This window comes from Eleutherodactylus coqui, chromosome 8, assembly GCF_035609145.1.
Source record: "Eleutherodactylus coqui strain aEleCoq1 chromosome 8, aEleCoq1.hap1, whole genome shotgun sequence".
NCBI lineage: Eukaryota > Metazoa > Chordata > Amphibia > Anura > Eleutherodactylidae > Eleutherodactylus > Eleutherodactylus coqui.
The window spans coordinates 92356451-92378255 of NC_089844.1; the positions used below are offsets into that span (position 1 = coordinate 92356451).

Below are 21805 nucleotides of genomic sequence, written 5' to 3' on the forward strand. Positions count from 1 at the left end.
AATTACTAGTGAAATGGATCCTTCCCTTTAAGGCATAGACTAATACTGAACAATTATTGAATTTGGGTACAGTGGCCAGTGATGAAAAATCTATGGTGTTTACTTTGCGCCTCAGGCAGATGAGCTGGAAAAGCTTAGCGATGGATGAAAGTGGTAAATATTCCCACACAGTCAGTACTTCCCACAGACATTGGACTGAAAACGGAGAATCTGCAAGTCCAAGGACTCTATAAATTGTGCGAAATGTAATTAGTGGACTCGGTAGATGCTACAAAAAGCATAAAATCATAACTGTACTGACAGACCAAGGAATGTAAAACTAATCCCGGCTGCCATATGAAAATATAGCTTTTGCTTTAATGTAATGAACAGATGGGAGATGTGGCAATTAAGCACATCAAGGGTGCAATTCTCAGATACTGGGTATTAAAAATATGAGATTCCATATAGGAGGCAATTATTTTACTGCTCTCGTGTCCCTGGTGGCCAGTGCATATTCTGGAATAAATATTAAAGTGGAATGTTACAAACTAACTAGTATCCCTCGTCCTCATCACTGCATAAAAAGTTTTGCAACTTTATAATACTTTGAGATTTAATTTTTCATCATTTTCAAGATCTTTGCTTGCTGTTAGTGAATGTAAAATCCCCACCCCACTTCTATTTTGCATCCATACAAACATAATACTTCTGTTAGTAGGGGATTTATTACAACAGCATTGTTATGCTCATGCAGGATGCAAGTATGGCAACCCTCACAAATGTCACGACACCTCAAACCCTAATGCAACCAACATATACATAAATTAAGACGTGGGAAATATCAATACAGAAGTAGGAACACTCTCCTTAACCAACTTTGGGTTGGCAGGCCCTTCGCCAAAAGTAGGGTGATCATCCCTGTCAGGACGGCCTCACATCTCGAACCTAGGGAACCCATCTTGTCCCTAGTTGAACGATAGGGATGGATATATAGTAGATAGAAATGCTAACTACATATATAACAGAGCTAGGGAGGGGTAAATAAACCCCATAATAAAAGTATCACCACTGGTACTTAGCTGCAGACGATCCGCTGCCACACTCCTCAGGCAAGAAAATAACCAGCACCCATATAGAGGTGGGTCCAGAATAAGTAAACGTCCATTATGGCTGATTGGCTGGCTAGGAGAAACACCTCTCTGTCAGTCAATCAGTCCATACATCAGAGAAGATATGGTAGCAGGGAAAAGAAGAAGGGAGCATTAAACACTGAGGGATTTACAACAGACAACACCTAACTGAACTTCTACAGTGACTGAGAAGAGGCAGTCATCAGAGGTATGATCATGTGGGCTGGGGCTGATGTTGTGCTGCCCGCCTGGCTCTACTTACTTCTCTACTAATAACATATACACAATCCACTGGGCTGACACTGCATGTGTATGGGGGAGTCTGGTAGAATGGTTGTCTGCCAAACTAGCATTTGGCACACAGTTATTGAAGGTGTATGGCCATTTTTAAAGGACTTTTACAACTTTATGCAAATAAAGTTTAATCAATATTTAAGTGCAAAGTTCTAAAACTTTCTAATATAGTTTGGTTTTCAATTCCTCACCATTTTTAAGATCTCTGCCTGTCTATGGTGAATGCAAACCTCTTTATTCTCACAGATAAATGTTTGCTACAGTTGTATCTATTCTAGTTCATGATTTGCAACAATGTATCATTGTAGGTACAATTTATCAGTCTGGTCTAGACTGTTAAAGGGAACCTGTCAAATCCCCACAGCACCATAAACAAAGTTATAGCGCTGTTAGGGGATTATACTTTTTATATTCACCCACTTCAGCGGTCCACCCACCATTGTCACCCGGTGAAGATTGCAGGGTGCAAAATAATCTGACTCTTTTTAAGGTCCCAATATGCACGCTCTCATAAACTTGTATGGAAGAGAGTCGCACTTATGTGCACCGGCTACCTGTCATGTCCCCTAACAGCACCATAACTTAGTTTATGGTGCTGTGGGGACCTGACAGGTTCCCTTTAAAGAACTATCCCACCTTGGACATTTTTGACATATAAACAGGACCCCAGTTCTCCACATAATTGTAGGTCTCAAAGGCAGGACCTGCATCTACCTGTCACTTATGGCATATACAGATTAGAGAACAGTCAGCCAATCCCCTTAAAATCAGCAGGTACAGTTGATTATCTACTATGTATGGGGGTGTCCTGACTCTGCCCTAACTGCTGATGTTGTGGGAAAGAGAGATCTGGCATGTTGGAATTGTCTGATCTTTTGTTCACACAGCAGATGACCTGCTGCCAGAAGTATCTGGTAATGGCCAATTCTCACATTAAAAACACATGCATGCTCAGCCAGTTGTGAGAAATTTAAGGATGCAATTTGTGAAAGAATATCGATAAAGTCACATTCATTAACTGGCGTTTTACATGGCCCAATGACTGGGCAAGAGCGTTCCTAGTAGCGTTTGTTTGCCCGATCATTGGATCATGTGAAGATGGTGGCAATCACCCAATGAATGAGCAACTGTGTACTGTATTTTAGCTACTGAAATTACATCTCCACAGCTCATTCTTGCTGTACAATGTCTTACATGAAGATATGTCTCTGTGTGTGTTACAGACACTTGGAGAACAGAATCTGCATTCCTCTATACACAATAATGCTCAAAGGACTGAGAATTAGATGTTCACCCTGCAGAGGGAGAAATGGAGAAAAATACAGGATACAAGTCATACAATGGTCAGATAATGTTATTTCTCATGAACACACGACAGCCTTTTCTGAATAAACAATGTATCATCTTGGTCACCAATGACTGTATCACATCTCATGGATTCGGAGGCGTAACTTGAAGCTCCTTGAGCCCCAATGCAAAGCCTGTAACAGGGCCCCAACTATAATGCTTTATTCATAGTACTGGGCTCTCTATATGGAGAAGAGAGGCCTTATGGGCCCCCTAAGGCTCCTGGGCCCGGGTGCAACCGCATCCCCTGCATCCCTTATAGCTATGCCAGTGCATGGATGTGTGCATTTCCTCAGCAGCTACCAGCTGCAACATTTATTTCATTGATAAGTACTCTGTCTGGTTATCATCATTGTGGCTGGCTCTACCCATACAGAGCTCGTATACACATAATGTGGCCTTGTGTTATGTCTCTTCCTGGTTGAGCAAATCAAGGACGTCTGAGAAGTTAAGTTCATATGTGGAGTCATCAGACAAAAGTTGAAACCTATATCTCTATTGTATCTGATGCAGCACGTACTGAACTGCCATTGCTTTATCATCGGATTGTTCTGTATACTTTATCTGACTTCCATGGCCAGAATATAGGAGGGGCGAAAGGGGCAATTCTCCTGACCCTCCACCTCCAAGATAGTTTACTCTATGGGCCTCCACCATCTCCTTTGCATGATTCAAAGCATATCTTTTTGGGCACTGTATGGTAGGACATGTTATTTGGCCACTTTAGAGTATGGTAAGGCGATCATGCAAAGAACACTCATAGAAACATTCATTCCAGATCATCAGATCAAGCAAACACGTCTTTGCCATGACATTTCGTGCCCCACATCACGGTTGATTATTGGTTGATCACATCGCTTATATGAGCAAAAGAATGTTTGCCCGTCAGCGGCACATCGGCCCGTGCGCACAGGAGATAAGATAACGACAAATGCAAACAGTATGGGATCAAATGATCGTATTAACGACGGTTCATCTCCATACTAGCCATGGAATTGTTGATTGGCAATCATTAACAGGCAGAAAATCTGTCCTTGTGAAGCCATTCTAAGGGCTCCATCACACGGGCGTATTTGCTCACCCAAAATTTGCATGTGCAATACACATAGGATAGAACCCATTGACTTCAATCAGTACATTCACATTTTCTTTTTTTGCGTACACATTTCTAGCACACGCACGCACGCAAAAATAAAGACAATTTGCTCTATTTTTGTGCACATTTGCGCACCAGAGATCCCCATAGACGTTTATAGGAGGTGCACACATGCACGTGAATAGATGTCCAATCCGCTGTACAATTCCATGAAAAATAATGGCTGAATAGCCATTGAAATCGGGACCTGTTTGTCTGCCGCACACAAATGAACAGGCATGGTATATGTCTATTTTGGTGCATATTTTGCACCGTAATAGGCCATTGAAGAATATGGGCCAACGCAAATATGTAGGAAACCTGCACATTCACTGCATATCTGCGCAGTAAATACATGGGTCCTTTTGCATATTTATTTGCATGTGCAAATATGCAATGTATTTACTAACACAAAAACCCATAGGTGTGGGTGAAATACGCTGGCAGAAGTAATTGCACTTACGCCCGTGTGAATGCGCCCTTGGGCTATGTTCACACGAGCCGGAATTTGCAATGTAGTGTCTGCAGTGCAAAGTCCGTGTCACCATTTGGTGCGAGTTTTGATATGGAATTTGGTGCAGAATTCTCCCCTCATTTGAAGAACTGGAATCCACACCACAAATCCGCTACTAAAATTGACATTGACATGAACTGTCTCATATGGGCGACACGCACCGAATTACACTCATGTGAAGCCTCCCTTAAACCGAACAAGAAGCGGCTTAGCAGTTGTACCATTTCATTGAGATAAAAAGGAACAACTAGTAACTACTGAGCGACTTCTCGCTGGGTGCCCTATCGGGATGGGGGTGGGTGGGCTTTGGACACGGGCTAACAGTCGTCCATAATAACTCAATTGAGCGATTATTCAGGTGACTATCAAGCTTTGTGTGGCGCAGAGTGTTACAGAAATCAAGTCCTAAGCTCTCGCTCACGACCTGAAGGTTACAGGTTTAATCCCCACATGATTCAGGTAGCCAAATCAAGGTTGACTCAGCCTTCCATCATTCCGAGGTTGGTAAAATGAGTGACCAGATTTCTGGGGGCTAAAAGATGACTAGGTAAGGCAGGGGCCTGGGCCTGGGTGTAAAAATTTATCTTTGTGCCCCCCAACTTTTCTTAACCCCTTAACGCAGAGGCGTAACTTGAAGCTCCTGGGCCCCAATGCAAAACCTGTAACCTATAATGCTTTATTCATACTCTTAGGCTCACTATATGGAGAACAGAGGCCTTATGGGCTCCTGGGCCCGGGTGCAACCGCATCCCCTGCATGCCCTATAGTTACGCCAGTGGGGGAAGGCAAACCACCCCACAAAAACAGTCTGCCAAGGAAAAATCATGACTTGCACCAGGGGACTTTACCTTTAAAGGTAAAGCTATCTTTACAAACATTCATCCTCAATCACCGGCTTGTGTAGAAAAGGGTACCGATTGAAATGTGATACAACATCGCAATGAACAATTTTATCTATAATCTAGTCCAGTCCTTTGCCTGGGGGAGGATTTAGGCTGTCACAAAAAGTAATGCCCAGGAGCCTCCAAAGATCTCGCTGATATTTTTGCTTAGGTTGCCAGAAGACAATCAGACTCGAATCTCCAGATTGCTCCAGACTCCATTGCAGCTGATATGAAAGTACAACTTGCCTCAGACTGTGGTTGCTGGGACTTCTAGTCAATAGACAAGAGGTTGAGAGTTCCAGGTCACCGGCCATGGCTGTACACCATCCTGACATATTTAGAATGGTTCCTTCTACGGCTGCAGCACATTTCTCATCTCACATAAGGCTCATTGTGACCACAAGGTTCATCTACAGATTTCTTACCCAGTTTGGCAGCTGCTACCCCTGTGTAGGAGGCCATATCTGCGGGGAATTGGCGGACGCCCCGCTAGCTCTGGATGAATGCGTGCGTCTTATGCTGACATTCCCTGTATATTTTCTAAGATTCGGGTAATTTATCACCTAATCATTTTACAAAGGATCTGCTACACAAACAGAAGACATCAAGGGGGCGCATATGGTTTTACTTCTAATAATTACTGCCATCTAGCATATGGAAAACAAGAGGTCACAGATGGGTGTTGTTCGAGATGAAAATGGGTCCGAAGCCTATAATCCTTACTACAAAAATACTTGAAAGGAAACAGGATACATGAATGAATATGGTTATTTTTAATACATTCAGCAGCAGTGATCTATATGCATCATAAACTACTGCATTACCTAAAAGGATTGTCCACTTTCTACAATACTCCCCAAAATGTGCATGACAAGAAAACCCCAGTGATCAGCTGATATTGTATCAAGGGGGAAACCTGTCAGCAGGTGTACAATTAACCTGCAGCGCCACCACAGGGGAAATGAGGCATTACACAGTGTCCTCCAGGGAGAGAGACGATCTTTACAGCTGCCCTATTTACAGAATGTTCTAGCAGTATGGGATTTCTATACCAAATAGCTCTTATAAAGTGGATTTTGAAAATCCAAAAATCACCTCTAAATACAAAAGCTTCAGCTCAGATGTAGTCGTCCAGCTTTCCTACAGTCCTGAATGGCAAGTTCACAAGGTTATTCGGGGATGCATGTACTGCTCTTGTACAGCTGTATTAGAAAGTTTGACATATGTCTGGGAAAGCTAAGTGACAACGTCTATGGCAGCGGGGCACAACTTAGACCACTACTTAACCTCACCCAAGGGCCACAATAAAACTTGAAGTGGTTGTGCCAAGTTATAAGGTTATCCTCTATCCACAGGAGAGCAGATAACTTTATGATCGTTGGAGGTCCGACTGACAAGAAGGTCAATTTCTCTGTTAGTTTTAATAAATATAGACATCTTCCTGTTATGCCAAGTTAACTACGACACAGGATCCTGCTTTCTGTTTCTCTCGCTCTGCCACTCTCTTTCTAACCATCTCTCTCTTTCTCTCTGCGTTATCTATTTCTCCATTATCCTTCCTTCCTTCGTGCTCTTTTCTGTCCAAGACTCTCCAAACACCTCTCTCTTTCTCTCTCCCCATGATTATCCCCCTTTGCCTGCCTCTCTTTCTTTCTTTCTGCCCCTGTGACTTAGCTTTCTTGCTTCTCTCTCTCTGCAGAACTCTCCCTCTTTACCCCTCTCTCATTTTATCTCCTTCATCCCATGACTTTCCCTCCATGCCCCTCTCTATTTCTGTGACTATCCTTCTCTGCCTCTCTCTTTCTCGCTCTCTGCATGACTCTTCCCCCTTGTCTCTCTTTCTCACTCTTTGACTCTCTGCTCTTCTGTCTTTGTGACTCTCCCTCCATACCCCCTCTCTCTCCCTGACTTTTCTTCCCTGCCCCTCTCTTTTTCTCTCCTGAGTCTACCTTTCTGCCCCTTCTCTCTGTGACTCTAATTCCCTGCTTCACTCTCTTTTTCTCTGTCCCCATGACTCTCCTTACTTGCTTCTCTCTCTCTAGAAGTCTCCATGCTTGGCTCTCTCTCTCACCCCTAGACTCTCCCTCCATGCCCCTCTCTTTCTCTGAATTTTTTCCCGGTCTCTCACTTTCTCTCTAACTCTCCCTCTTTGTCTCTTTTCTCTTCATGACTCTGTCTCTGCATCTCTCAATCTCTTTCTCTCTGCGACTCTCCCTCTGTGCCTTCTCTCTCTCCATGACTCTACCCTCCCCCCCTTTTTTGTGTGACTCTACCTCTCTGCCTCCTCTTTCTTTCTCCTCATAACTCTCCTTCCTTGCTTCTCTTTCTCTCTCTCTCCAGAACTCTCCCTTCTTGTCTTTTTCTCTCATTGTCTTTCTTTCCCCATGACTCTCCCTCCATGCCCCCTCTCTTTTTCTCTGTGATTCTCTTTTCTGCCTTTTACTTTCTTGCTTTTCATGACTCTCCCTCCTCGTCTGTTTCTCTATGACTCTCTCTTCTCCTCTCTCTCTTACTTTCTGTGACTCTCCTTCCTTTTCTTTCTCACTCTGTGACTCTCTCTGCTCCTCTCTTTTTCCATGATTCTCCTTCTCTGCCCTACTCTCTCTCTGTGGCTCTTCTTCCTTGCCTCTCTCTCTCTCTGTCCCTCTCTTTTTCTCTCCTTGAGTCTCTTTCTTCTCCTCTCTTACTTTTGTGACTCTCCCTCCTTTTCTCCCTTTCTCACTCCGCGACTCTCTCTCTCTTGCTCCTCTCTTTCCATGATTCTCCTTTTCTGCCCCACTCTCTTTCTCTCTGTGACTCTTCTTTCTTGCCTCTCTCTTACTCTTCATGACTCTCTCACTTGCTGCTCTCTCTATGAACTTATATGCAATATATATTTCTAGATAGGATGCATTTTTGCTTCCAATGCCATTACCCAAAGATGTATTCCCCTGTGAAAACATTTCAGAAGCCAAACAAGACACAAAAAACTCTAAAGTGAGCAGAGCAAGGTGCTTGGTCAGTCACTGTGAGATCATTGTCCCATCGCTCCTCTGTAGACACAGGAACGCTGAGTCTGTTGTGTGCAACCACAGTCCTAACTCACATCATGCTCTGAGACAAAGGAAGTACTGGGCCACTCATCGCTGCCAAGCGTATGTGGAGCCCAAATGTATTTGGCAGAAAGCAAGCCACTGGGCTGCCAAATTATTCATTTTTAATAGTTTTTCTACAGATTCTTTAAAAACATGTGTATACAATGCAACATTCAACACACGTAAACAAAGTAACCATAACTACTAATACAATGTAACCCAGGGGATACAGTAGACTCCTAGTATCTATATAACAATGCTAATAGAAATTCATTACTACGATTAGAATTACTATGTCTACTGTCAAAAGAACATCTGTCATGGCGCACAACCTCATTTATTCGTGAAGTATGTACCCCCCATGACTTCACAGCTCCTGTTTTCTCCTCCTGGAGTGCAGTAAACATATATGCAGCCCATCCTATTTAATGCCCTATGTATCCGTACACCTCTGTGTTTCTATGGAGATCAGCAGAGCATCCTTGGACCACACATTGCATGTCAGTAGGAAAGCCAAATACACGTCAGAGAAAATATAACCCAGGAGGCTCTACGAAAAATGATTCACTCACTGGGCAATTACGTCCATCCAATGCAACAAGCGATGGCTATATTTTGTGCTTTTTTTCTGTGCACTCATTCCGTAATGTATTGAATAGCAATGACACATGAATATCTATTATTCGTGATGGTGTAAAGAACAGGTAAAATCTGCAATGTCTGCCCAGCTATGACCCTTCAGTGACCACTGGTGAAAAAATGCACAACATACACATTATTGTCAGCAAAGTGGGTGCTCTGCAAAAAGACGCACAATAATCCCTTTCATTTGAGCGTTTAAGATGAAGCTTGTGACTTTTCTACTAGGCTTTTCCCAGCACACAAAGGACGAGAATGAGCGACAGGCTCAGTCTGACAGAACTGGTTTATACAAGTGAGGTCCAGCAAGGAAATATCCATGAAATAGGGAAGGCAACAAGGGTAGCTGTCACCAAAACGATTTTTTAAAAGCATACTTAACTTTTTAGAATAAGCTGCCATGTGTGTACATGAGGAATAATACTATTTCTAGCTATTAAATGACTTGCATCCTGCATATTCTTCCCATTCTCTCCCTCTGCAGGCTGTATCTATGATTCTCAGTTCTCTCAGAGCTGGTGGGAAGAGCCTCCTGTTATGTTGTGTTCTATAGGCTGTGAATAGAGGACTGCAGATTCTGTTCTCTAACTGTTTGCACAGATATGTAACAATAAAAAGGTAAGATCAGTTCACCTGAGTGAAATAAAGGTCCATTCAAAGAAAAGTCCCAAGACTAAATAAATACATGGCAAATTTAAACCGTGAAGATCCAGCACTAAGAAAATTGTAAACTAAATTTCCCTTTACTAGACATACTAAATTCCTCTTTATTAGACATCAATATTAAAAAATGCATACATAGACTAAGGCACTACCACATTCGCATTTCAACAGGTTTCAGACATCATCCCTTAATCATGGCTTCAGTGATGTGCAAAACATGTTGGTGTGTGTATTGGTGGTGGCTTATTCTAGGTATGCATTTCTTAATATGAGTATCTAATAAAGAGGATTTTAGTTTACAAGGTTACTTATGCTGGATTCACTGTTTATATACACACACACAGACATAACATCGTCATGTTGGGCATTACACAGAAGTACTGAGCAGTGGTCATGTGAATAAACGGCACCAAATCACTCACCATTATCTCTAAACACCCCCATCAAATCGGATATTTATCCTCTATCCTGAGGATAGGACAGTTTCACACAAGTGTATTAAAAGTTCATTTATGTCCCCACAATAGATGAGGGTGAGGGCTAAACTGCAGGTCTACTGACCCAAACTCAAAGAATCATAGATCCCTATGATGTTCTGAGTTTGGATAATAATTAGACCCATGTTTGGGACCATAATATGCTCTTGTGAAGCTGGCCTAAGGCTTGGTGCACACGGCTGTAACTGCAAGTTGAGCTAGCAGGACTCGAGAGGAACTTGTATTGGACAGCACATGGACACCTGCCTGTGGTCTGTCTGATAAACACAGACAATACACATTCACAGCAATTTAATGTCTTATTTCTCATCTATGAACTGGACAGGAATTGGACTTGGCATGAGTTTTTTTCATATGGCCTGTGGGTCTGCGTGAATAAAAGTCCATATGCATAGCCTCATAGGTTATAATGGGCCACGTGCTGTCCACGGAATTACACGGACAACATTAAGCCCCCAAAAAAGCTGAGTGCACCAAGCCTTAACCTTTTCTTTCTACAGGTGAGATGTTCCCTCCCCGGGACATAAGCTTACAGCCTGCCGCAGCAACAGTCCACCAGTTCCCGCTATTAACCCCTTATGTGCCACGATCAAATCAGCCCGCGGTTATCGGCCCATCGCAATAAAATCGGAAAGGTCCGATGGGTTGCCATGATTACTGGTCGTCAGACAATAGCATTCGGGTCTGCCATGGCCTATGATCGCTAATTATAGCAGTAATACATTGCGGTATAGAAGTACTGCAATGTATTATCATAGTGATTAAAGCTTCACAGTTTCAAGTCCCCCACAGGGACATAAAAAAAGAACAAAAATAGTAAAAAAAACCCTGTAAAGTAGTAATAACAAAAAAACTGTTCTGCGCACTTTCCCCTCTTTGTAAAAAAATTAACAAAAAATAAATACCCACACATATGGCAACATCGCATCCGTAGCTACCTGCACAATAAGTTGAACACAATAATTATCCTTCACGGCAAAAGTCAGAAAAAAAAAACATTAAAAAACTGAGCCAAAATGCCTGTTTTGTTCATTTCGCTTCCAGAAAAATGCAATAAAAGTGATTAAAAAAAAGCCAAATGTACCGTTGTCCAGTATAAATAGAGCCACCAACAGGGTGACGAGCGATAAGTTGCTAGTTGTTTCATTTCAGCCAACCAAAAAAATAGTTGCTGGTTGACAAACATCATTTGGATTGAAGTCACAGTTGTTCGTATTTCAACAACTTGTGAACGAATCGACATGGAAAGTTCTATGAATGAAATCTAAGGAAACAACTGAAGAACCATCAGCCCTGTGTAACAGCAATTGGATAACTCTCACTCATAGGCTTCAATGACTTTTCGGAGCAACTGTCTGAACAACATTGTGTTCTCCGTATAATGGTATCTTTTGGCCAGGAGCACACTACCGTATAGGGAAATGCATCTTGGCCTGACCGCGGGTGTCCTGACCCAAACTCCGAGCATCAAAGCTTCCTATGATAATCGAAGTTTGGGTCAGTACTCACTTCCATATTATGGACACAAAACAGAGGCCAAAATTCGAGTTTTCTCCCAACCTTAGGAGAGGAATTTACACTCTTCCCCAATACCATCAACAGGCTGAATGTGCTGTATCAGTATTTTGTAAATAGCGGGAGCAGAAATATAGCCCTCTTCCTGCACAGAACACAGGCTGCTATAAACGGTACTGTTCATATTATGAGGTTGAAACCCATGTGGTGTTCAGGTCATACTGAACTTCTCACATGCTGCCCACAGCTTCTCAATTCCAATGTCATGGTTTTATTTCCCTATTGACTAAAAGGAGCTGTCCAGTTGTAAATTACTGATGACCTATGTGCTGGATAGGCAATCAATAATAGATTGTCGGGGATTCGCCACTCAGGACCCACGACGATCAGCTGTTTGCTTTGTCGCTGTGTTCATACAATCAGTTGATTTCTGTAGGAAGCAGACAGCTCTGTTCCAACTGCAGTGGCCAGGCTTGATATTGCAGCTCAACTGCCAATTTACTTCAGTGTAAGATAAGCCTTCAATACCAAAACTACTGCAGTGAGATCAGCTCAGTGCACAAGCACACAGGCCCGACTAACAACTGATTGGCAGGGGTCCCTGTCAACAGACCCCCTTCCCCCTGTCAGTCTGCTATTGATCACCTACCCTGCTGATAGCTCATCAGTAGTTTACAAATGGACAACCCCTTTAATTGGTAAAAATGCAATCTGCAGTACAAAAATAACGCTCTTCAATATCTAAACATATCCTAAAAAGTTTGATGCAGGAAAAGCCACCCTGTAAATATATATTACAACCAGGACAAAGAAAATGCAGTGAAATCTCCCCCATCTCACATTCCACCATGAAAAGAGGGGATTAGCACACGGAAGAATGGCTGGAGAGCAGGTCTAAAAACAATCATCCAAATTAGCTTACAAGTGACTTGTCAGCAGAGTGCGGAGCGGAGGGCACAGGACTACCTGACATAGACAAAAAGACTGATGTATAATCTGCTGTAGACTAAAAGGGGGGCAGCCGTCCATGGCCGCCAATACGATCACTGCTCTCAGGTGCCCTGAGTTTACCGATTTATACCAAACCAGTAAAATCATTGGTACTGGATTTTTTCCAACCTTCTTCAGCTTTACTTTAACCTTAGAGTTGATCCAAATAGAAAAAAGGCACATGTCGGAGCCGGCATAGACCATCCTACCAGTAGAATGGATCTTGCCTTAGCTGCAAATCTCACTGTGTCTTAAACCATGCTACATAAGGTGTAGACCCTTGGAGGTGTCAGCCATAGTTTATGATTGGAACCGCATGCTTTTGGATATACGGGCTATGCCGCTGCATACAAGCCATCTATCAAGAAGTGCAATGCATCAGCCTGTCTACAGTGGTGCAAGGTGCATCGTCATTGGACAGTCACGCAAGCGAAAAAGGTTTTATGGAGTGACGAATCACACTGCTCCATCTTCAGATCAGATGGAGGTACCTGGGTGTGGAGGAAGCCTAGGGGGTGTCTTTTGCCTGAGAGTGTTGTGCCAACAGTGAAGTACGGCGGAGGTTCAGTTATGGTCTGGGGATGTGTTATGTGGCATGGTCTCAGATCGTTAGTGGTAGTGACAAGAACCATCAACATGGGGTTGTACCTTGACATTCTAGACCACATGTGTCAAACTCAAGTCCCGCAGGCCAAATCCGGGCCACAATGTCATTTTATGTAGCTCGCAATGAGGTCCGGACGCAGAAGGATCGGCTCTCTATTTTCCTTGGAGGACACAGCTAGAGCTTGGCAGAGGGGGCAGCGCCAGCACCAGGGATGGGTGCCATCTTGGATTCTGAGCGCCATGCGAACCTCCACACTGCTCTGTCCAGCAACTCGCATGTGGTGGCATAGTTTTAACAGCCCTACCCAGGCACCCAAGCCACCTTTTAAAGTAGGAAGCTTAGTGTTAATGAAGTGGAAGGGGAGAAACACCCATTATAGTGCATAGAGCTGCAAAGCCATACAGTTACATTTAGGGCTCACTCACACGGGCGTATGCAGCTTTGGTCTGTGAAATACGCAGCATTTTTACTGACTGAAACTGCACGTATTCACTGCGTAATTTGAGCTGCTTGCTCTATTTTATGTGCACGTATTTACTGCGTTTTTCACCTGTGCAAAAAAAAGACAAGAACATACCATAAATTTCCCCTGCCTTCATGCATAAATATTCAGCCAATACGCATGTATCATGCGTATTCACTGTACAGTTATGCTATACCATTGACTTTAATGGGCAATTTTGGTCCATAATACAGACCTGATTAGTACATGCTATGATTTTTTTCATGCGGAGTGCAAATATGAGCTCTTACTGATGTGGTCCTTGGTGAAAATGAGTTTGACAACCCTACTCCAGACAATAATCTATCTGCCGCCAACAATGTGACAATACTCTGGGAATGATCAGCTACACTGCCATCAAATCCAATGCTGTTTTACGTTGGTTTGAGGATACGGATGTTCCACAATTGGACCGGCTGCACAGAGTCCCGACCTGAACCCTACTGAACATCTTAGAGACGAACTGGAATGTCGAGTCATTAAATATGAACAGAATCCATCTTCTTTGAGCAAACTCATCAGATGTTTGCAGGATGAATAGAGGGAAATATCAGCTGAGGTATATCAAATATTACGGAGATGTGTCCAATGTCATTAGTGCCAAAGAAGCCTCACTAAGTATTAACATATGGAACTAAATACAACTTTTCCAATTAATTTGGTGTATGTCTGGAATCAGTTCTTTACGTTCGATTGTCATTTGCAGTCTCAGTACTACTGTTCCCCAAGTGACACAAGTTGGTCAACCAGCTGTATCTTGATTGGGTAGAAAGCCGTCCATGAATGTAGTGTACCCCAGTCATCGCAAGACATAAAGGTGGCCATAGACATGTGATAGAAGGTGCTTGATACTTGAACAATCCTTCTGCCAACGCAAACACATTTTAGTCTATATTGACCATTAAAGCAAATTCTACATTCTCAATGATACCAGGCAAAGGACGAATGATATTTCATTGGATGAACGCTTCATCACACGATAGATATTTCATAGAGATGAGCGAGCGTACTCGGAAAAGCACTACTGGCTCGAGTAATTTGCTTTATCCGAGTATCGCTGTGCTCGTCCCTGAAGATTCGGGTGCCGGCACGGAGCGGGGAGCTGCAGGGGAGAGCGGGGAGGAACGGAGGGGAGATCTTTCTCTCCCTCTCTCCCGCCTGCTCTCCCCTGCGACTCACCTGTCAGCCGCAGCGGCACCCGAATCTTCAGGGACGAGCACAGCGATACTCGGATAAAGCAAATTACTCGAGCGAGTAGTGCTTTTCCGAGTACGCTCGCTCATCTCTAATATTTCATGGAATGAGTGTTCATGTAGTGAAGGAAAACTACAAACACATAATATTTCATTGACGAGGCATTGACATCCTGCCATTGGTTGACTCAAAATGTGATTGTTGATAAATTTCAGCCAACAACTTTGGTCTAATATGTATGAGCACTTTATCATTTTGGGGTGGTGTTACTACTGTGGCTACTACTTGGGAGGGCATACAGAGAGGGGCCAGGTACCTATGCTCCAGTTCTGTATGTTAAGGGGAATACAAGGATGAGGACTCCTTAATCAATACCATTTCAAGCAAAAATGTGTCCATGGTAGCACAAGTATTAGATGGGGTTATCGCACCATCACATCTTAACTCGTCTTTTCACTACTTTTGCTTATTGTTCGGTTTCAACAGCGATCATTCAGTCCCAGTCATTCACTTCTGAAGATTCTCATTTGAATAAGCCAACTAAACAGGCAGCAGAAAAGTTAACGAGTCAGCGGTGACGTCACTCCCTCGTTCAAACAAGAATCGGCTCGTCTAAAATGACCCTAACATACCTTTGGTAAATTAGCACAGTGTAGGGGGCAGACCAAAAGGCAAAGGTTTGTTAATAAACTGTTACTATGGAGACATGTAGGTCTGTATAGAAGCTGTTGCCATAAATATTTAGATATTTTCAGTTTAGACTATTCTCAAATTTACTACATTTTTTATTACAAATGATTGAAGCAATGGGTGACATCAACAGGTGGTAAAAACCGGATATTACCCATTGACTGTGACCGCCCACTTGACACCCTAACATTGTCTGGAGCTGGATCCAAGAAGATCCCATATGAGCAAATGGAGGTGGTTTTCCAGAAACCGCAGACAGTGATGGCGTCATCGTGGCAGCGACTACATAACTCTGCAAGCGATTAGTGAATCAGGGACATTTTGCCCCGTTTATGATTCAATATAGTAGCGGATTTCTTCTCCATTACCGAGCCCCATTAAGGATAACCGTCTGGTACACTGGAATATTCGGACGTGCCATTCCGTCAACATTGTCTACCATCCACAGCAAATATGGAGTAACAAACACAAAAAAATCTCACATTTTCAGGCATACAGGAAAAAATGATCCCCGCACATAACAAGTTCCAAACAAAGATGGAAAAATTGAAGAGTCACTTTTCAAAATGCAGTGCTCCGTGCTGGACTACAAATCCCAGCATGCTCTTCCAAGTGGAAAATTACAGCCTTGACCTTGCTTAATAAAACTTAACTAATGAAAAAGCCACACATTGCAAATGGTCGTCAAGTGCGCTGAGCTGCGACGTGTTCACTTATGGCGGGCTAATAAGTTACTAGTAGTGTGGGAATTTACTTGACACTGAAAAATTTGTTAGTCATCCATTTACAACGCGCTGAATAACTCAGAACGGATTTATATGCGAAATGTACACAGAATTGTAGCTCCGGCAAGAACCGTGCGAGGGTGTAGCGACGGCGCGGCCATTGATAACAAGAGTAAATCCAATCACTTAATCTTATCAGCCCTTTCCCTTTCAAGAATATAAAAGAGCAATGACTATAAAGGCTCTATCCCACGAGCGTTTTCCATACGTAGTACGCAATAAAGTGTATCCGTTGCATGCCGATAATCCCAATACACAATGTGCGCTAAGGGCGGCTTCACACGGACATATTTGTAAGCACAAAATTCGCACGTACAATACGCAGAGAATAGAACCCATTGATTTCAATGCGTTCGTCCTCATTTCTCTTTTTTACGTGCGCCAAAAAGGACATGGGTCAGGAATGCTATCTTTTCTCCTTAGGGAGAGCACCTTGAAGGTAAGTGAGTGAGGAGACTTATAAGGCCATGCATGCTCCTCTGGGTAATATGCAAATAAGGGAGATGGAACAATACCTCTGCAGCGTAATATGCTCTATTTTTGTGTGCCTTTGCACACCAAGGGTCTCCGTAGAAGTCTACGGGAAGTGAGCAAATGCACACTCAATACGCACACAAATGTGCAATACACTGCGCAATTTTGTGATAAAAAGATCACATCTGGACCTTATTAGGCTAAATAGACTTAAATCGAGGTAGGAATGTGTCCCGTGCACAAAAAAACTTTTTCCTGTGTGCATTAAAATACACCTATATGCAGAGAAAAATGTTGCGCTTAAGCGTGTGGAATTGCGCATTCACTCGTGTAAAGCTCCTTAATACACGCCAAGATAGTGCTTGCTGCGATGATTTCGCACACTGTGTGAGTCAATGTAAGAGTGGTATCAAATATTAGGTGCACCAAACCCACAGTAAAATACGCTCATGTGAGAGAGCCCTAGGTCACTGGGCATCTACTCATGTCAGTTCTCATAAAACTTTATTAAATGTTCCATGTGACAACCAATATGGCCACAATGACATCGTTCATAAGAGTTGTCACTGAGCTTTCTTACAGGCTTGAATGACAAATATGCTCAGTTATGCATGACATCACAATGTAACGTTTTAGTTATGCAGTGACATCACCATATAACATTTTCCCCTTAGTGTGACTGGAAAAAATGGGCAATCTTCAAGCTATCATGGCAGCCACATTTGGAAGGGATGTAACATTCGCCACAACTGACACATTCCAGATGACAACTAATGACTTTGCAACATTATGCAGCTCACAAATGACCCGCTTATAACTATTTGATGACATTAAACTTTAAAGAGATCCTCCATAGTCAATGTCAAAAAAGTTATGTGTCCCAATCCCTGAGCTTCACCTCTGGAACCACAGCTACTAACAGCTCTATGCTCAGGGGTGTAACTATAGAGGGTGCAGGGGATGCGGTTGCACCTGGGCCCAGGAGCCTTAGGGGGCCCATACGGCCTCTCCTCTCCATATAGGGAGCCCAGTACTATGAATAAAGCATTATAGTTGGGGGCCCTGTTACAGGTTTTGCATTGGAGCCCAGGAACTGCAAGTTGAGCCTCTATGCAGCCTTGTTTAGGTATGGGTACGGGTACAGATAGAGAGGGGGCCCCAGCGCAACTTCTGCATCAGGGCCTCTGAGCCTTTAGTTACGCACCTGTCTATGCTCATATATTCATTCAAAGACAAATGTGCAACTAAGTATTCCTCATCCAAAATAAGCGCCGGGGCCCGAAATATTTTACAAATTTTGGATAGGTCTTCAGCAAACTTTTTTTTCGATAGTGTCACAGGGAAACCTTTTAAAGTCCAACACCTCTTTGAATAAAAGATACTCCTTTCTTCAATAAACTTTATTGAGATAGTCGGAGGGAAGCCTTTTAAAGTCTATCTTTATTGACAATAAACTTTATTGACATTGACAGAGAACCGTTTATTAAAAAGTTTTTCTTCCTTCGGTAAACTTTATTGCTATTGTTGGAGAGAACCTCTTAAAGTCTAACGCTTCCTTAAATAAAAGATATTCTTTAGTAAACTTTCTTGACAATTTTGAAGAGAATCCCTTAAAGTTGAACATCTTAAATAAAATATATTGCTTTCTTCAATAAACTTTATTGACAATACAGCAGAGAGCCCTTAAAAGGCAATTCTGGGCCTTTAAAAAAATTTTTTTCTATTAATGGCTGACTGGTCATCCATAGATAATCATTGGAGACCTGTCGCTCGGATCCCTGATGATTAGCTGATTCCCATGGCGACTGTCACTGTGGTCAACGCAGAAAATGCTCACCATAGCACAGCAGCCCGAATTGCTACTGCAGACCCAGCTTCTGTAGAATTAAGTGGAAGCTGCATTGCAGTACCAACCCCGGTCACTGTGCTATATAGTCAGCACATTCTGACTGCGCTTACTGAAATGACAGCTAGGAGTTGTGCCTGCAGTACCAACTCGGGCCACTGCGCTACACTCAGCGCTTTCTGCTTCCTGCTCTGATCACAGTGACAGCGGCCCTGCATATCAGCTGAATAGCCAGGATCATAGAGGTGGGTGTTCAAGTGGCAGGTGCTTGCTGATCATCTATTGATGACCCATTGATCATCTATTGATGACCCATTGGTCATCAATAGAAAAGAAAATCAAAAAATAGTACCAGAATACCCCTTTAAAGTTTAACACTTTCTTAAAAAAAAATGGTCCTTTCCTCAATAAATTTCATTGACGTTGTAGAGAACCTTTTTAAGTCTGACACCTCTTTAAATAAAAGATATTCCTTCCTTCAGTAACCTTTACTGACATTCTCTTGATAAAACCCCTTAAATTCTAACACTTTTTTTTTTAAATTATCTTTCTTCAATAAACTTTATTGACAATGTAGGAGAAAACCCCTTAAAGCCTAGTACTTCCTTCGACACAAGATGGTCCTTTCTTCAATAAACTTTATTGACACTATAGGAGAAAACCCCTTGAAGCCTAGTACTTCCTTCGATAAAAGATGGTCCTTTCTTCAATAAACTTTATTGACATTGTTAAGGAGAAGATATTTAAAGTATGACACTTCCTTAAATACATATTTTTTTGTATTTGGTAAACTTTTTTTTTGACAATCTCGGAGAGAAGCCCTTAAAGTCTAGCACCTTCTTTAAATAAAATATATTCCTTTTTTTAAAATAAACTTTATTGACATTGTTAAATAGACAATCAATATGTCTGGCTGTCAGATTAAAGGAATTTTGCTGTAGCATACTATTAGCATTACCTGTACAGGTAGAATATGCTACTGTATAGCGATATAGGTTGATTTTAGCACAATCGTAGACCACTAGCACCTATGATGTGGTGTAACCCTAGAATGGAGCCACTTCATAATTAACACACCGAGTGTAAGCTAAACATAATCATGTTACACACAGGAAAGCAGAAAGTGTTGAGCGTAATCACAGTTTACTCAAGGAAGGAGTTGTAGTTTGACACCATCTTGCATGAACCTGCCCTATTATTCCCCTATAGTCCAGACTGTCCCTCCTGTCAATCACGCATTGAAACGCTAGCTCTTGTGTACAGTATAGAATTACAATCACTTCACAGTCGTTTCCTGGAACTAAGAAGTATATTCCGAGAGCACTTGTAGTCATGAAACAAGATGAAAGATAATAGAAAAAAAAAAATTAAAGCCCCTTAGGACTTAACAGGGATGTCACATCTCAACGTGTTCACACGTCAACAGGGTCGGAGGACATATGTCATTGAATGCTGCAGATTTCCTCAAAAAGTCAGCAGAAAAGTCACACAGTTCGGAAATTTTGAACTGATTTGTTTGGGATGCGACGGTTCTGCCGCAGATCTCAAAAATCACACCAGACTTGTGGTCAGTCGCAACTTTCGACCATTGACGTGCACACGGTGCGATGCAATATAACAGTATAGAACGTGACGCGATCGTACGACTAAAGGTGTTACCCAACTCCCACCTTGGTCATCCTATTACAATCAAAACATGGATACTCCATATCTCCCTAGGCTTTTTTTTTTATTGTAAGACCCGGTCCTTGGGAAGTCATTGACTTTCCATTTCAAGACCTGACACCCTGTGGATGTTAATGAAATGCAGATTAGTCTTGACTCCCCCCCTCCTCCCTCTCCTCCACTATTGAGCAGGGTCTTTACAGTGTAATATCTCCACATGGGACATCATCCCATGTCTTCTACTACAAAGAAGGAGTACCCCTCAAATGAATAGGTTGGAAGGATCTAGGAAGAAACGTGCTTAGCCGAACCACCCCCTTGCAAACAATCAAGACAATGGGTCTTTTTTTCCCCAAGGCATGAGAAAGCAGCAATAATATCTCAACCTAGGCAGAAGGTGCAATGTGTAGACTTTGAACGGAGGACACCATAGCAAGCGTCAACGTAAAAGCAAGACATGGAAGACGAAGGACCAAGCTGGGTACAATGCACTCACCAAAACAATGGCAAACCTCTCCTCCAGTTCACCTGGTTCAGGCATAGGCAGCTTAAGGGGCATATTATGCGCCTTGAAATCAGTCTGGTTAGAATCCATGCTGCCTGCATTCCCCATGATGAGCAGCCTGGTTGAAGGCCACCTCCACACCTCTCTCCTGGCCACAGGAATTAACAAGTCACCAACACACAGCTGCCTGTCCTTCTCTCCACCTCCCCAAAGTGTCCAGCAATCCCAAGACTAGCAGCAGCACAGATGGGAACAGATCCAATGCAATAATAGATCCAAGGCTCCTTCTAGCACATAGGTGTCTCCTGCACCTTCTTGGCCCTGGGTGACCTCCAGAAAAAGCCCGGCTTGATACCTAGACTAGGTCTTGGAGGCACGGATGGCATCTGCATGTTGCACAATTTGCACACCACTCCCCGCTTGGTGCTGCTTGCTGCTAATGTGAGGAGCACAAGAGGCTCAGGGCAGCAGCAGCAGCAGCTTGAATGCAACATGGAAACTCCCTTTATTGTCCAAGGGAAGAGGCAGAGGCTCCCTCTAGTGATCCTGCAAGCTCTGTCTATGGAGAGGTGAAGGCAGCAGCTGAGGATGTAAGGACAGACTGACAGCTCCTGCAATTCTCCCTACATTAGCTTATTATATAATTCACTGGCATCCATAGACATAGGCTGCAATGAATACATGGTTGCTTCAAAAGAGGCCCCTAGTATTAGCTGCATCAGCAGAAGGAATAATAACCATCCTTTATGTATTGTATCATTGTTGCTATTTTATTACCACCGTGCTTAGATTATTCTTCGCACTGTGTTACTATTGTACTACTATAGTAGCAATTAAAATCGTAACAACGATGATGATACAATAAATGATACA

At 42.8% G+C, this 21805-nt stretch overlaps 1 protein-coding gene across 4 annotated transcripts in view; it reads right to left on the reverse strand.

Annotated features, from left to right (window-relative positions):
• FMNL2 (formin like 2) overlaps positions 1-21360 on the reverse strand; it is a 241765-nt gene extending 220405 nt beyond the window's left edge. For all 4 annotated transcript variants that reach the window (XM_066576019.1, XM_066576023.1, XM_066576020.1 and 1 more), the window contains exon 1: positions 20924-21360. In XM_066576019.1, coding sequence (XP_066432116.1) covers positions 20924-21040 — 117 coding nt within the window. In that variant the 5' untranslated portion in view covers positions 21041-21360. The remainder of the gene's footprint in view (positions 1-20923) is intronic.
• Positions 21361-21805: the final 445 nt, after the last annotated feature.